General features: G+C 39.1%; 1 protein-coding gene across 2 annotated transcripts in view; it reads right to left on the bottom strand.

Moving 5' to 3' along the window:
* Positions 1-14026, bottom strand: part of nbas (NBAS subunit of NRZ tethering complex) — a 212344-nt gene that overhangs the window by 33598 nt on the left and 164720 nt on the right. For both annotated transcript variants that reach the window (XM_052024299.1, XM_052024300.1), the window contains exon 49: positions 10935-11074. In XM_052024299.1, the coding sequence (XP_051880259.1) occupies positions 10935-11074 (140 nt within the window). The remainder of the gene's footprint in view (positions 1-10934; positions 11075-14026) is intronic.

The raw sequence follows: 14026 nt of genomic DNA, 5'->3' as shown, positions 1-14026 counted from the left end.
AGGCAAGATAGGCCCAAGCCAGCATGGTTTCGTGAAGGGAAGATCCTGCCTGACCAACCTATTGGAGATTTTTGAGGAAATCTCAGGTAGGGTGGATAAGGGAGAGGCTGTAGACGTTGTGTATTTAGACTTTCAAAAGGCCTTCGACAAGGTGCCGCACAAGAGGCTGATTACTAAGATGAGAGCTCATGGAATTACAGGTAGGATAACAGAATGGGTGGAGCATTGGCTGATAGGCAGAAAGCAAAGGGTGGGAATAAAGGGATCCTGTTCTGGTTGGCTACCGGTTACTAGTGGTGTTCCGCAGCGGGCGGTTTTTGGGCCGCTTCTTTTTACTTTGTACATCAATAATTTGGATGATGGACTAAATGGTTTTGTGGCTAAGTTTGCAGACGACACCAAGATAGGTGGAGGAGTAGGGAGTACTGAAGAAATAGGAAGGTTGCAGAAAGACTTAGATAATTTAGCAGAATGGGCAAAGAAATGGCAGATGAGATTCAATGCTGAGAAATGTGCCATTGTACACTTTGGAAAAAGAAATAAACAGGCAGATTATTATCTAGATGGGGAGAAAATTCAAAGTACAGAAGTACAAGGGGACTTGGCGGCACTTGTGCAGGATACCCTAAAGGTTAACCACCAGGTCGGATCAGCGGTAAAGAAAGCGAATGCTATATTAGCATTCATTTCGAGAGGTATAGTGTATAAAAGTAAAGAAGTGTTGATGAGGCTCTATGGGGCATTGATGAGGCCTCATATGGAGTACTGTGCACAGTTTTGGGCCCTGTATCTTAGGAAGGATGTACTGATGTTGGAGAGGGTTCAGAGGAGATTTACGAGGATGATTCCCGGAATGAAAGGTCTTACATATGATGAGCGTTTGTTGGTTCTTGGACTGTATTCATTGGAGTACAAAAGAATGAGAGGAGACCTCATAGAAACATTTCAAATATTGAAAGGACTGGACAGAGTAGATGTGGTTAAGCTGTTTCCCCTGGTGGCTGAGTCCAGGACTAGAGGGCACAATCTTAGAATTAAAGGGTACCAGTTTAAAACAGAAATGAGGAGAAATTTCTTTAGCCAGAGGGTAGTGAAATTATGGAATTCTTTGCCACGTACAGCTATGGGTGTTTAAGGAGGAGGTTGATGGGTATCTAATTAGTCAAGGTATCAAGGGATATGGGGATAAGGCCGGAAACTGGGGCTAGATAGGAATAGTATTAGTTTAAGCTCATGGAGCAGACTTGATGGGCCAAATGGCCTACTTCTGCTCCTTCGTCTTGTGATCCTGTGATCAGGGATAGATCCAAGAGTTGTTCATGAGATGGTAAAACTGTGCCTTTTATCTATATGAAATACCTAGTTGGGTATGCATATAATTTATGTAATCAATTATTATTATTGGAGGGACTGGAAAAAAGGTATAATAATGGATTTTTCCCTTTGGTCCGTAGAATTGATTGCCCAAGATATTCGGTGACTCTCTCCCCACCAGTGATATACTGTATATACTTGTAAACTAAACCTTTGCATTTGAAATGGACCTGCGTCCCATGTAGTTCTGCAAACACTTGTTTCCACTAACATGCAAGCTAAAATGAGTTCTAGCAGAATAGAAAGGATTTTGTATTTGAGATATTGTGAAATTGATTATAGAGTTTTGGAAAATTTGAAGTAAATGTTCTAGTATTCACAAGTGCTTGGAGATAACATCACTGTGGAGAGGAATGCTGTATTTGATTAACTAGTTAGGTGGAGGGGTGGGAGGAATCAATAAAAGGGAAACTGAGTATAGAGCTTCACGGCAGTTAGGGAGGAAACGGGGTTGCACTGCAGTAGGTTGGGTATCTGAAGCTTTCCAATATGGGGAAGGAACATGTGAGTTATTCATGAGATTGGCTTAGCAGTAGATGATGAATTTCAGGGTGAACTTAGAGAATGTAATGTAGAGAGGTAAATTTCTGGAGAATGTCAGCAGTGCGTGAGGAAGAGGGTGAAGACTCAGAGTCTGACAACACTGGCAAAATCTAATTTACTCAAAAGAATTCCCTTTCCCATGCTAGTCATATGCAAATAAAATTAAATGATAAATTCTGAAATTCTTAACTTCCAATATAAAACGTTAGAAGAGTGTCTGTGGAAAAAAAGCAGCTTAACATTTTATTACAACTGGAAACTTGAAGATAAATATACTATTAAACAGAGCCAAATCAAACAAAAAGAGATAAGGGCTGAATAACTAGATCTTTTTGAAAAGCTACAACAAATTGAAAACCAGTGAATGATGTATGAAGACAATCTTGGTGAGGTAATTAAAAGGATTAAAGTGGAGCAAAAGGACATGAGAATAGCTGGGTAAATCAGTGAAAGGCACAACAAAGTAAACTACAGTTAAAGGGAGGAATAGGCATTAAATAGCAGCAATTTAGAATAAACAAACACACTGGAGTTGGAGTTGTAGAGCCTATTGGCCCTGCAGCCCTCTGCTCACTTGATTGAGATATGGTGGCTTGATTGAGATATGGTGTCCTGATCTCGAGCACCCTTGTGCTGGGTGGCGATTTGACCAAAGATGACACAGTGCTAGGCCTCTACCCCAAGTACCCCGCGCACCCCCCCCGCCCAACAGGGTTCAACAGCCCGGAAAGCTGGAGTGCAGCTATGTCACCTGTAAAAGTTGTCAAATATTTTATATGTCTTACATATTCAAAGGCATTTAAAATCTGACTGAAATATAAAGAACATTTTTGAACATTAAGTTAAATAAAAATACATAAAAACAATTTTTAAAGTTAATTCTTAATATTTAATTTTTTCTTTGCCTTTTAATCTGCAGACGTGGAATTCCTATTGAAATCCACATGGTCTCATACCCTACATCAGCACTCAATGGGAAGTCCAACTATGGAGCATGGTGACTGATGCAGTGCCATCTGTCGCTCAGCAAGTCTTGGAGCTGCATGTTCAGCAGTGCGTGCACTGATGTATGAGCTTCACTGAAGTTTCAACAGCAATAAGTTGATGGTTGCAATTGGACTTGCTGACTCTCGTAAGTAAAATATGTCCCAATTTTTCTGTGAACAATATTGATTTGAAATTCTAGCTATAATACAGGTGTTAGTTACACTTTGTTTTTATCATCCACTCCGCAATGTAGTCTTTTTCCTTCTGAAGCCATAGCAACAAAACCCATTGAAACTCATATTATTGAGAAAACATTTAATCCTATTACAGTATGGAAACAAAAATTCACACTGAGAAATATAAATGAAAATGCTGCATTCATTCTTCATTTTAAGTAGTTTTCTACAAACCATATGTTGAAATTGTAAACAATGTAAAGTGTCAATAAACACATAATTACAAGTTTCAGGTCTACATGGAAGGTTCATGCACCCAATCGAGACCTGCCATCACAATTATCAATCCTCCCAAAGTCTATCAACTACTTTTCCACAATCTGGAGCTGACCACACTGGCACAATCTTAGTTGCTTGTGGGCCCTTGGGAGCCATTCCTATCAGGTCTGTCAACTTCAATTTGGAGCTGGTTACTGTTCCAGTGTCTCATCCCAGGGTGATCTGAGGCAGCACTGTCCCATGTTCTGCCCTACTCACATCTGGATCGGGTATAGTCTCTCAACTAAGCTAGAAAATGGTATCAGCCTACTAGTCATGCAATCATAATTATCTTTAAATTAAATGACCACTGCATTATCTTTGTAGAACACTAAGAATCCTTTTAAAGCTCTGTATTTTATTGCATTTTCTAGTGTGTGATATAATGCCATTTTAAATTTAGTCAGTGAGGTGAGTAATTAAGTTTGCCTTTTCTTAAACTCTTTGGTGTGGTTGACGGATGATGCATCTTCTACACCCCTTGTTATGATCCATGCCACCCTAGAATGTCATATCATTTTGCTTGCCAATAGATACAACCCCCATGAACCACAATTTGCTGCCAGTTTGAGATTATGACATTTTTTCTTCCTCTAGTCACGTTATGACTGCCTCTTTCATCTTCTTGTTTTAAATTTGGATGTCCCCCTTTCTGCTTTTATGTTCCCTACTTGTGATGTGAAATAAACAACTCCACCCTCCCCCCCCCCCCCCCAGCTATAATTGAAACTCTCATTTGCTATCTTTGGCTGTAACTCTCAATATCCAAAGTATGATTTCGTTTGGTTTTTTAAAAAAATCTATTCATTCACAGACAATTCTCCTTTATATTACCAATGGAAACCAGGTTTCCACCAATTGTTATAAATTTGACCTTTCCTTCAATATTCCCTTGGCGAAAGGTGGTCACTCACATAAGTGGTTTTAGGGTAGTCAAATCTCATCTCAATGCAACTGAGAGAAGAATCCTTTGATAATAAGAACACAAGAAAATAGGAGCAGGAATAGGCCACCTAGCACTTCAAGTCTGCCCCGCCATTCAATTTGTTCATAGCTGATCTACATTGGTCTCAATTATTTTGCATCAGCTCCCCTAGCCCTCAAATCCCTGATCTATTATATATATATTTATCACCACCTGAACTTCTATTGATGATCTGGCTTTCACAACCCTCTGGGTAGAGAATTCCTGACATTCAACCACTCACTGTGAAAAGACATTTCTATACACCTCTGAAGCACTTGTTGCACCTGCCTCCTAACTTCTGTGATTCATGTACAAGAACACCTAGATCCTTCTATATTTCACTCATTTGCAGTCTCTGTCTATTTAAATGACTGACCCCTATCTTGAAACTACGTCCCCTCATTCAAGAATTTCCCACTCTTTTAGCCTCTCTTGATAAAACAATCCTCTCACCCCAGGAATTAGCCTGGTGAATCTCTTTTGGACTGCCTCCAAAGCTACTTCATCCCTTTTTTAAAGAAAATGTAAGGATGTTTTACCATTGGAGCATTGGTAAAACTGTGCAAAGTACTCGATGTGTGGCCTCACCAACACCTTGCACAATTGTAGTAAAACTTCCCCAATTTCTAAACTTCAATCTTTTTGCAATAAAGGAAAATATACCACTTGTCCTGAACTACTTGTCGCACCTGCCTCCTAATTTTTGTGATTCATGCACTAGAACATCTAGATCCCTCTGTACTCCACTCATTTACAGTCGCTATTTAGATAATAATCCTCCTTTTGATTCCTCCGACTGAAGTGCATGACATCACATGCTCCCACAATGAGCACCATTTGCTAAGTTTTTGCTCAATCACTCAATCTATCTATACCACATTGCAGGGTCATAATATTCTCATCACATGCCCTTCCACCTCCTTTTGTGTCAGCAGCAAACTTCTATACCTGACACTTTGTCATCTCCTTCAGGTCATTAATATAGATAGTGAAAAGCTATGTCACAGTAGACCAATCAGAATGTTTGTTTAACTTTTATCCTGATCCAATATACAATTCTAACTAAACATAAGAACAAATTTTCCCTTCATTCCTTTTGCTATCAATAACCTGCCAATGGGATAAACAACTCTGGGATCCTCAAAATGAGAAAGAAATTAAAAACAAAATTGACTCTTTTTGTTTCAGTTGGAAATAGACTAGGAGTGCTTTTAATTTCTTAAAAAAATGGCTCATCTGCCTTTAATACACTCTTGATGCTCAAAGCCTCGAACATCTGAAGAAACCCTACAAATACACTTTGCCAAAAAACAGTGCTTAATGAATACAATAATCAATGCACAATTTATTTCTATGAAAGGAAAAAATGGACTAAAATCCTGACACTGACACATTCTTCTGGTCTTTCTGACGTTTGGGTGGCATAGTGCTATAACTGCTGCTTCATAGAAGCTCCAGCAATGCCAATTCAATCCTAACCAATGCTGCCTGTGTGGAGTTTGCACATTCTCCCTGAAACTCTGTGTTTCCCCTATGTGCTCAGCTTTTCTGCCACATCCCAAAGACGTGGGTTGATTGGCCACTGTCGACTACTCGTGGTGTGCAGGTGAGTGGTAGAATCTGGGATGAAGGGGGGAATTAAATGAGATTAATCTAAGGGAGTTCCTGACTGTAGGCAAGGACTTTTGGCCTGTTTCTGTGCTGTATGAATCAGCCTAAGACTTAATAAAACACTTAATATATTTTGCAAGTAATTACAAAAAGACATGAGGTTGGTTTGGCAGATAATGTGAAGGTAAACCTGAAGGGTTCCTACAAGTATATTAAAAGGATAGTAAGGGACAAAATTGGTCCCCTAGAAGATCAGAGTGGTCGTCTATGTGTGGAGCTTCAGGAGATGGGGGAGATCTTAAACAGTTTTTTTGCATCAGTATTTACTCAGGAAACTGGCATAGTGTATATGGAAGGAAGGGAAACAAGCAATAGTGTCATGGAACATATAGAGATTAAAGAGGAGGAGGTGCTTGCTGCCTTACAGCGAATAAAGGTAGATAAATCCCCCGGACCTGATATTTCCTCGGACATTGAGAGAGACTAGTGTAGAAATTGTAAGGGCCCTGGCAGATATACTTAAAATGTCCTTAGCCACGGGTGCGGTGCCGGAGGACTGGAGGGTAGCTCACATTGTTCCGTTGTTTAAAAAAGGATCTAAAAGTAAACCAGGTAATTACAGGCCAGTGAGCCTGACATCAGTAGTAGGTAAATTATTGGACGGTGCTCTGAGAGATCGGATATACAAGTATTTGGACAGCCAAGGGCTGATTAAGGATAATCAGCATTGCTTTGTGCGTGGTAGATCATGGTTAACGAATCTTGTAGAGTCTTTCGAGCAGGTTACCAAGAAAGTAGATGAAGGAAAGGCTGTGGATGTTGTCTACATGGACTTTAATAAGGCCTTTGACAAGGTCCCACATGGGAGGTTAGTTCAGAAGGTTCAGACAATAGGTATCCATGGAAAGGTTGTAAACTGGATTCGAAATTGGCTGTGTGGCAGAAAACAGAGTGGTAGTGGATGATTGTTTCTCAGACTGGAGGCCTGTGACTAGTGGTGTGCCTCAGGGATCTGTGCTGGGGCCATTGTTGTTTGTTGTCTATATCAATGATCTAGATGATAATGTGGTAAATTGGATCAGCAAGTTTGCTGATGACACTAAGATTGGAGGCGTAGTGGACAGCGAGGAAGGCTTTCTAAGCTTGCAGAGGGATCTGGACCAACTGGAAGAATGGGCCAGAAAATGGCAGATGGAATTTAATGCAGACAAGTGTGAGGTGTTGCATTTTGGAAGGACAAATCAAGGTAGGACATACACAGTAAATGGTAGGGCACTGAGAAATGCAGAGGAACAAAGGGATCTGGGAGTTCAGGTACATAATTCCCTGAAAGTGGCGTCACAGGTAGACAGGGTTGTAAAGAAGGCTTTTGGCATCCTGGCATTCATAAATCAAAGTATTGAGTAAAGGAGTTGGAATGTTATGGTGAGGCTGTATAAGACATCGGTGAGGCCAAATGTGGAGTGTTGTGTGCAGTTCTGGTCACCTAACTATAGGAAGGATATTTGTAAGAGTGAAAGAGTGCAGAGGAGATTTACTAGAATGTTGCCGGGTCTTCAGGAGTTGAGTTACAGGGAAAGATTGAACAGGTTAGGCCTTTATTCCTTGGAGCGCAGAAGAATGAGGGGAGATTTGATAGAGGTTTACAAAATTATGAGGGGTATAGACAGAGTTAATGTGAGTAGGCTCTTCCCACCTAGATTAGGAGAAATAAGTATGAGAGGACATGGCTTTTGGGTGAAAGGGGAAAGGTTTAGGGGGAACATTAGGGGCAACTTCTTCACTCAATGAGTGGTGGGAGTATGGAACGGGCTATGATCTGATGTAGTAAATGCGGGCTCACTCTTAAGTTTTAAGAATAAATTGGAGAGATACATGGATGGGAGAGGTCTGGAGGGTTATGGACTGGGTGCAGATAAACGGGACTAGTGGAATAACGCTTCGGCACAGACTAGAAGGGCCAAATGGCCTGTTTTCTGTGCTGTCATGTCTATGGTTACCTGGACCTTCTGTTTGCTCAGTTGGCTTTCAAATCACTTACAAAAAACAATCTACAAACAGCATGAAATTCCAGTGACAATTAAATATCGACAATCACTGTAAATGCATAATAATTAACTGCATCCATGCTCAGACTGCAACAGTCCAGGAACACTAGACAAATCTCCTCAGTAATACAACCAACAATCCCAACTTCAGGCTTTGGGAAAAATAAAAAATATGTGGCTTCCAAAAATTTCAAGGTAATATACTATAATGGTGACCATAATTTAATCATTTCACTGGGGGGGGGGGGGGGGAAGCATCTTTTGACATAGTGAGATTGGGAAAGGCAGTATTTATATGAAAATTATCTTTTCTTATTAAATACAAAGCAACTAAACAAGTTTTACTAAATATTTTCTCATGACATGGAAAGCAATTCAGCTTATCCAATCTATGCCAGCTCTCAGATGAAGCACAATAATCCCATTCCTTAACTTATTTCCCAGTAACCTCTTCCACCGCACATGCCCCCGATTCTCATACTATTAATATATAACATATGCAAGGGGTAATTTACAACAACCAAGCAGCATAACTTTGGATTGTGGGAGGAAACCAGGGCATCTGCGGGAAAGCCACAGTCACAGGCCTCTGGAGTTGTGAAGCAGCAGCGCGATCTGCTGCACAACTGTGCTGCCCCTATTGTGAAATACAAGATTTTGTTTTCATTACTCTGGAATCTGGGAATGAAAAAAACTTGCATTTTTACACAGAGGAAAACGCGTTCAAAGTAATTTGAAATTTCTTGGAAGCATTTGATTTGATTAGATTTTGCGTTATTTGTAGAATTTGGTTGCATCGTATAAGAATTGCAATTTTTTTGAACGTGAAATCTAAATAAAAATTGTTCCATGGTACCTTAGCTGCATGAAAGCATCAAATATCTGCATATCACATAGAACACATCACATCTCAGACATAACCAATAGCCCATCCAATAAGTTTTTCATTGTACTTCTGCATACATGTACTTGTGCATATGACAATAAATTCCACTTTGACTTATGATATTAATAGAAGTATTCTAGCTTTCTGTTAGAAATGGAAAGATAATATAAAATCATTAGAGAACTAGTTGAGGTTTTTCCAAAGTTTGAACTCTATATTCACTAACTCACCTATCCCCTCAGCTTGTCCTCACTTATCTACAACAGGTGGCTACAGCAAAGGAGTAACTTATTGCACAATTAATAAAGGAAAACACCAAATACAGCAGTACACGAACAACTCTGCTACTCTGAAACTTGCCACAATATGATCTGCACTGCTATCAACTCAATATACCACACATAGCAGTGTTCTTCATGGCAAGTGCTGGCTTCCATTGACTGGAGGTGTGGCTCCCACGGAGTCAGAGCGTGATAGGAAATGTCGCCAGGTGTGCAGCTGGAGCGTGATTAGGTAGGGAACTGGGAGTACTAATGGAGCATGGCAAGGAATGGGCCCTGATGTACTGATAAAGTACGGTTGGATACATGTGGACTGAGTGCAGCTATGCAGGCAGATTATTGGAGGGAATGGGATCAGATGCACAGACAGATCACTGTGGGGAATGGGGTCCAGTGCACAATCAGAGCTTGGCTAGGAATGGGGCTGTGTGTGCAAATGGAGCATGGCTGTGAGTGGGTCCAGGTGTATGGTCAGAATGGCCTGGGGAACAGAGCCAGGTGAGTACACAAAGTATGGCTGGGAACAGTGTGCAAATGAGGCCATGTGGATAGCCAGGAGCGGGGAACATAGGTAGGCACAACAAGACAACAGGGTAGTGCAAGTACCAAAGCCGGGGTGAGGTGGGGGAGGGATGGACGTGACAGGACAGGAAGAAATCAGAGGGCAGGGTGGCATCAGGCGAAGGAAACTCTAAGTGAAGGGATTCAGAGACGAGGAAGACTGCGAGTATGATGGGTCACGGGCAGGGTTGGTTAAGAAATTGTGTGTGTGCACGCATGTTTGCACAGACATTTCATATATACATACGTACTTATTGGCACATAGTGGCATCAGAGATATAACAACAGTTACATTACTCTCAAAATGTCTGTGTGCTTAGGTACATTTTTAATTCAACATATTTCACTTTTTTTAAAATATAAAAGGACTAATGTTTTATTACACATGTTGACTTTGCTTTAGTTACACAAGTTCCTCTGTAAAACTACATCATGTAGTAATGACATTTATTTAGTGGCTCACGTGGGTCTCATTTGAAGTTTTCTTTTTGCCAGTAATGGCCCCAGCTTGAAAAATAATGAAGATCACCGAAACCTACCACACCATCTACAAAAAGTTTAACGGTTTTAAACTCATTTTATTTGAAGTTCTCAGCACATATGCATTGAAGAAAACTTGCATAGTTTTGACTCAATTTATAATTACTTTACTTTTGTTCCACTTTTTAATCGAGCTGAAATAATTTCTGCTGCTGTGTAGATATCCCTATCAAGTTTTATTGCACAGGTTTCTACAAATGTGTTTCGACAGCTGTTAATGAAAACTCAATAAATTGAAGTGCAAATGGAAACTCAGAACTCACTTCCTTCAAAAAGCTGCTGCAGATCGGTTAGTTGAAAATTTTAAAACTGAAACTGACAGATTTTGTTCAGATATTAAGGAATATGGAACTAAGGTAGGGAGATGGAATTAATAAACTGGTCAGCCATGACCTAATTGAATGATGCAATGGATTCAAGAAGCTGACCATCTTATGGGCCATTATCATAGGAAGAAAATACAGATGTAGTCCAAAGTGGAAATTTTATTGGAATTCTGAAAACAATTCCTGGGACAGCTACATTGTTAAATCTTAATTGATAATCCATTACAGTGAAGCACATCCTCAGTTGTTAAGTTATTCCTGGATCTGCTACTATAACTCTTACACATAGCATGTTGCTACACAAACTGATACTTACACGTCTTCGTTGTTCATGGGTGGCCAAGCCTGAAGAAGCAGAACCAAATGCTGAAATTCAGACCCTTGGTTACTGGATTCGAGTAATTCCAAAAAGAGTTGAAAACGTTTCTCTTCACTCTCAATGTCACTTACGTTAACCTGAGAATGACAATATTATACAAAAATAAATTGATGAAATACTTCAAAACTCTTAGGACTGCTATAAGCATCTCTATATTAAATTATTGTTTGAGCAAACAAAGTTTCAGTTTTTGCTTTAAGGATAACAACTGTGTTTATGTTAGTTTTCTACAATGGGAATATGCAAGTACATAATACCAATGAAAAATTATTTTTGGCAATAACTGCTGCTATAAAGCAAAACTGCATAGGCCCGTGTAATATTTACCTGACAGCATTTTAGAAGAACAACAAATTGCAATCTGTAACTCTTTTGTAGCATTATCTTTGTTCAATGTATGATAATATTCAAAATGCTTATAAATATTACTCACCCCACACAGAAACCAAAACGTGGGAGAAAACAGGAAGAAGTTCTTTTACAGCCAGTGCAACTGGCGCTTTCTCAAGTCACAAAGGAGCACAGCATTGTTAAACTGAATCCCTTAATCATGCCTCATAGAACATAAAGTGTACCACCAGACAATGCAATTCACCCCATGAAGTCCAACTCCGTTCAATTTACCTCTGTAGGCTTGACTAAAGAACAATAACTTTTCAAGGATGATAAGGCTTTTATTTCTCTGACTCAACATAAAAGGTGAAAAATACCAGTCAACAATTCAATTTAGAATTCACATTAGTTAATGATGATTACATCAACAACTAGGAAGCAGCTGAGATCAATGAGTTCTGCAGGATATTTTATAATTTATATCTATCACTACCCCAGAGGGTTACGGATGCTCAGTTGTTGAGTATCAGAGGTTGAGCTCAATAAATCTCTGGACTCTAAGGGAATCATGGATCAGACAGGAAAAAAGGAGTTGAAGCTGAGGATCAGCCATGATCTTCATGAACCACAGAGAAGATCCAAGGGAATTGTCTGGCGGACCCTACCACCAGTTTCTTAATTTTATCATGATCCTTGTCATCAGTAGACTTTGTTTTAAATCAAATGGACCGTCAACTTTTAGTTTCTATTGTTAAGTCGCTTTTCAATTCAGTAATTAATTTCAAAAGTGACAAATCACTGGAAAGTCAAATCTGAATCTTGGATGCCAGAATATAATTCGCTAGGGTCTGGCAAACACATTTTCAATAGGCTTCATTCATTTAAAAAAAAGCAGTTGGAGACTAGTACAAAGATTACATCAGAACAGAGAAATTATAGATATCAAGAAAGACGGAACAGGACAAGCATTTCTTTTCAAAAGGGAAGGCTGAGGGTGAATTGATAGAGGTCTTTAAGATAAGGGAGGACTAATGGGATGGGTGTGGAAAACACAATTCCATTAAACAGGATATTAAAATTGGAGTTAATAGGGACATAAGAAGAAACAACTTTACTCAATGAGTGATGAGAACCTGGAATTTTCTCAGCAAGGGAAACGGAGGTGAATAGCATAGATGCATTTCAGGGGAAGCAAGATCAGCACAATGGAGAAAGATGTAACAGGGCAAATCAATGGACACAAGAGGCTTGGGGGATGCTTAATGTCAGCAAAGATTAGTTGGACCAAATGGCTCATTTCTCTGCTATAGACTTGCTGTAACCTGATAATTTATATTTTTTTATCTTACCTATTTGGATATTCCAGCATGGGAAAATTAAGACTAGAAATAGGACCCAATTACATCTGCCTTCTTTTAAATGCACAATTCATGCTTAGAAGACTTTTTATGCAAGTCTTAATGAAGTTCTACCTACTGTAAAATTAGACTGGGCACTTAGAGTCATCTTAGCTTGGCTGATGTTTCTCCAGTATCAATGTTAACAACGTGTGCGACATTTATCTCTGCATTACTGACAGAAATGAGAGAAACAACATGCATGGTATGACCTTTGTATTTAACCCCCAATATAAAAAGCAAAGAAGTGCGAATTCTAATTTCTGGATAGATGTTTCTTAACAAGTTTTTTTTTATTTTTGGATGATGTGCATCATCATGACACTACTGTATAGTGAAACACTGAGGAAAAAGGACAATTGCAGTTCTTTGGTACCTTCTCTGCAATGAACTTTGAAATGTGTGTCCTTCAACCTTGACAATAAGGAACAGGAACTTAATAAGGAACAGTATTGGAAATGAACAAAGAGGTTTGAGAAATGTGTATCTGTGATGTATTCTTCGTGTAGAGCTTTAAGATGTTCCATGCTGTAGGACTGCAAATAGCTCAAGACTTTAAAAAGTGTTACACTGGGATTGGGATGGATTAGAATTAGAACTGGTAAGTGAAGTGGATCAGCAATGACAACAGTAAAATCAAGCTATGAGATAGGAATCCAGGGCCAAGTAAAAGATAGACGAAGATGGGTCTTAGAAAGTAAATTTCAGACTAAATACTACAGAGACATTTAATTGTACTCAGAGGACAAACACCAACCTATTCATTGTAACCTTAGGTAAACACTAGATGATCTAAGTTGTCTACATCTGGTTTCAATAGATAGTGAAATATTATGATTCCTGCAGATTATGCAAGAAGTAGTTGAATTTCCATTGTATAAATTAAGTTCCTAAAAATTAACATAAAGGCTGCAGAAAATGCCATTTTTAGATGCTGTAAACAAGTCACCATTTTTTGGAGTTCAATTATAGATGCGCAATATAACCAGGAAATTACAGAACCTAAGGACCCTGGATAAGGTGCAACAAGGGAATTCTAACAGCACATTTTCTCCCTCTAGTGGTTAAGTCACCGAAATCTAAAGTCAAGGAAGGATCAAGTCTGCAGCAAATTGAATACCTTTAAATTATTAATTCTATTAACTATTCATTACTGTCTCAGCATCTATTATATTTTACAGTTCAAATACTATTTGCCTCATTGTAGTTTAAATTTTGCAAGAGCCTTTTTATCTCCCAGCATCACCACAATCCACGAGAGCTTATATTTATAGTGCCTAGAAATTAATTAAATATTAA

Source organism: Pristis pectinata, chromosome 10, assembly GCF_009764475.1.
Source record: "Pristis pectinata isolate sPriPec2 chromosome 10, sPriPec2.1.pri, whole genome shotgun sequence".
In the NCBI taxonomy this organism is placed as follows: Eukaryota; Metazoa; Chordata; class Chondrichthyes; order Rhinopristiformes; family Pristidae; genus Pristis; species Pristis pectinata.
Note: the sequence above shows the minus strand (reverse complement) of the source record. Positions and strands in the feature narration are given on the sequence as shown.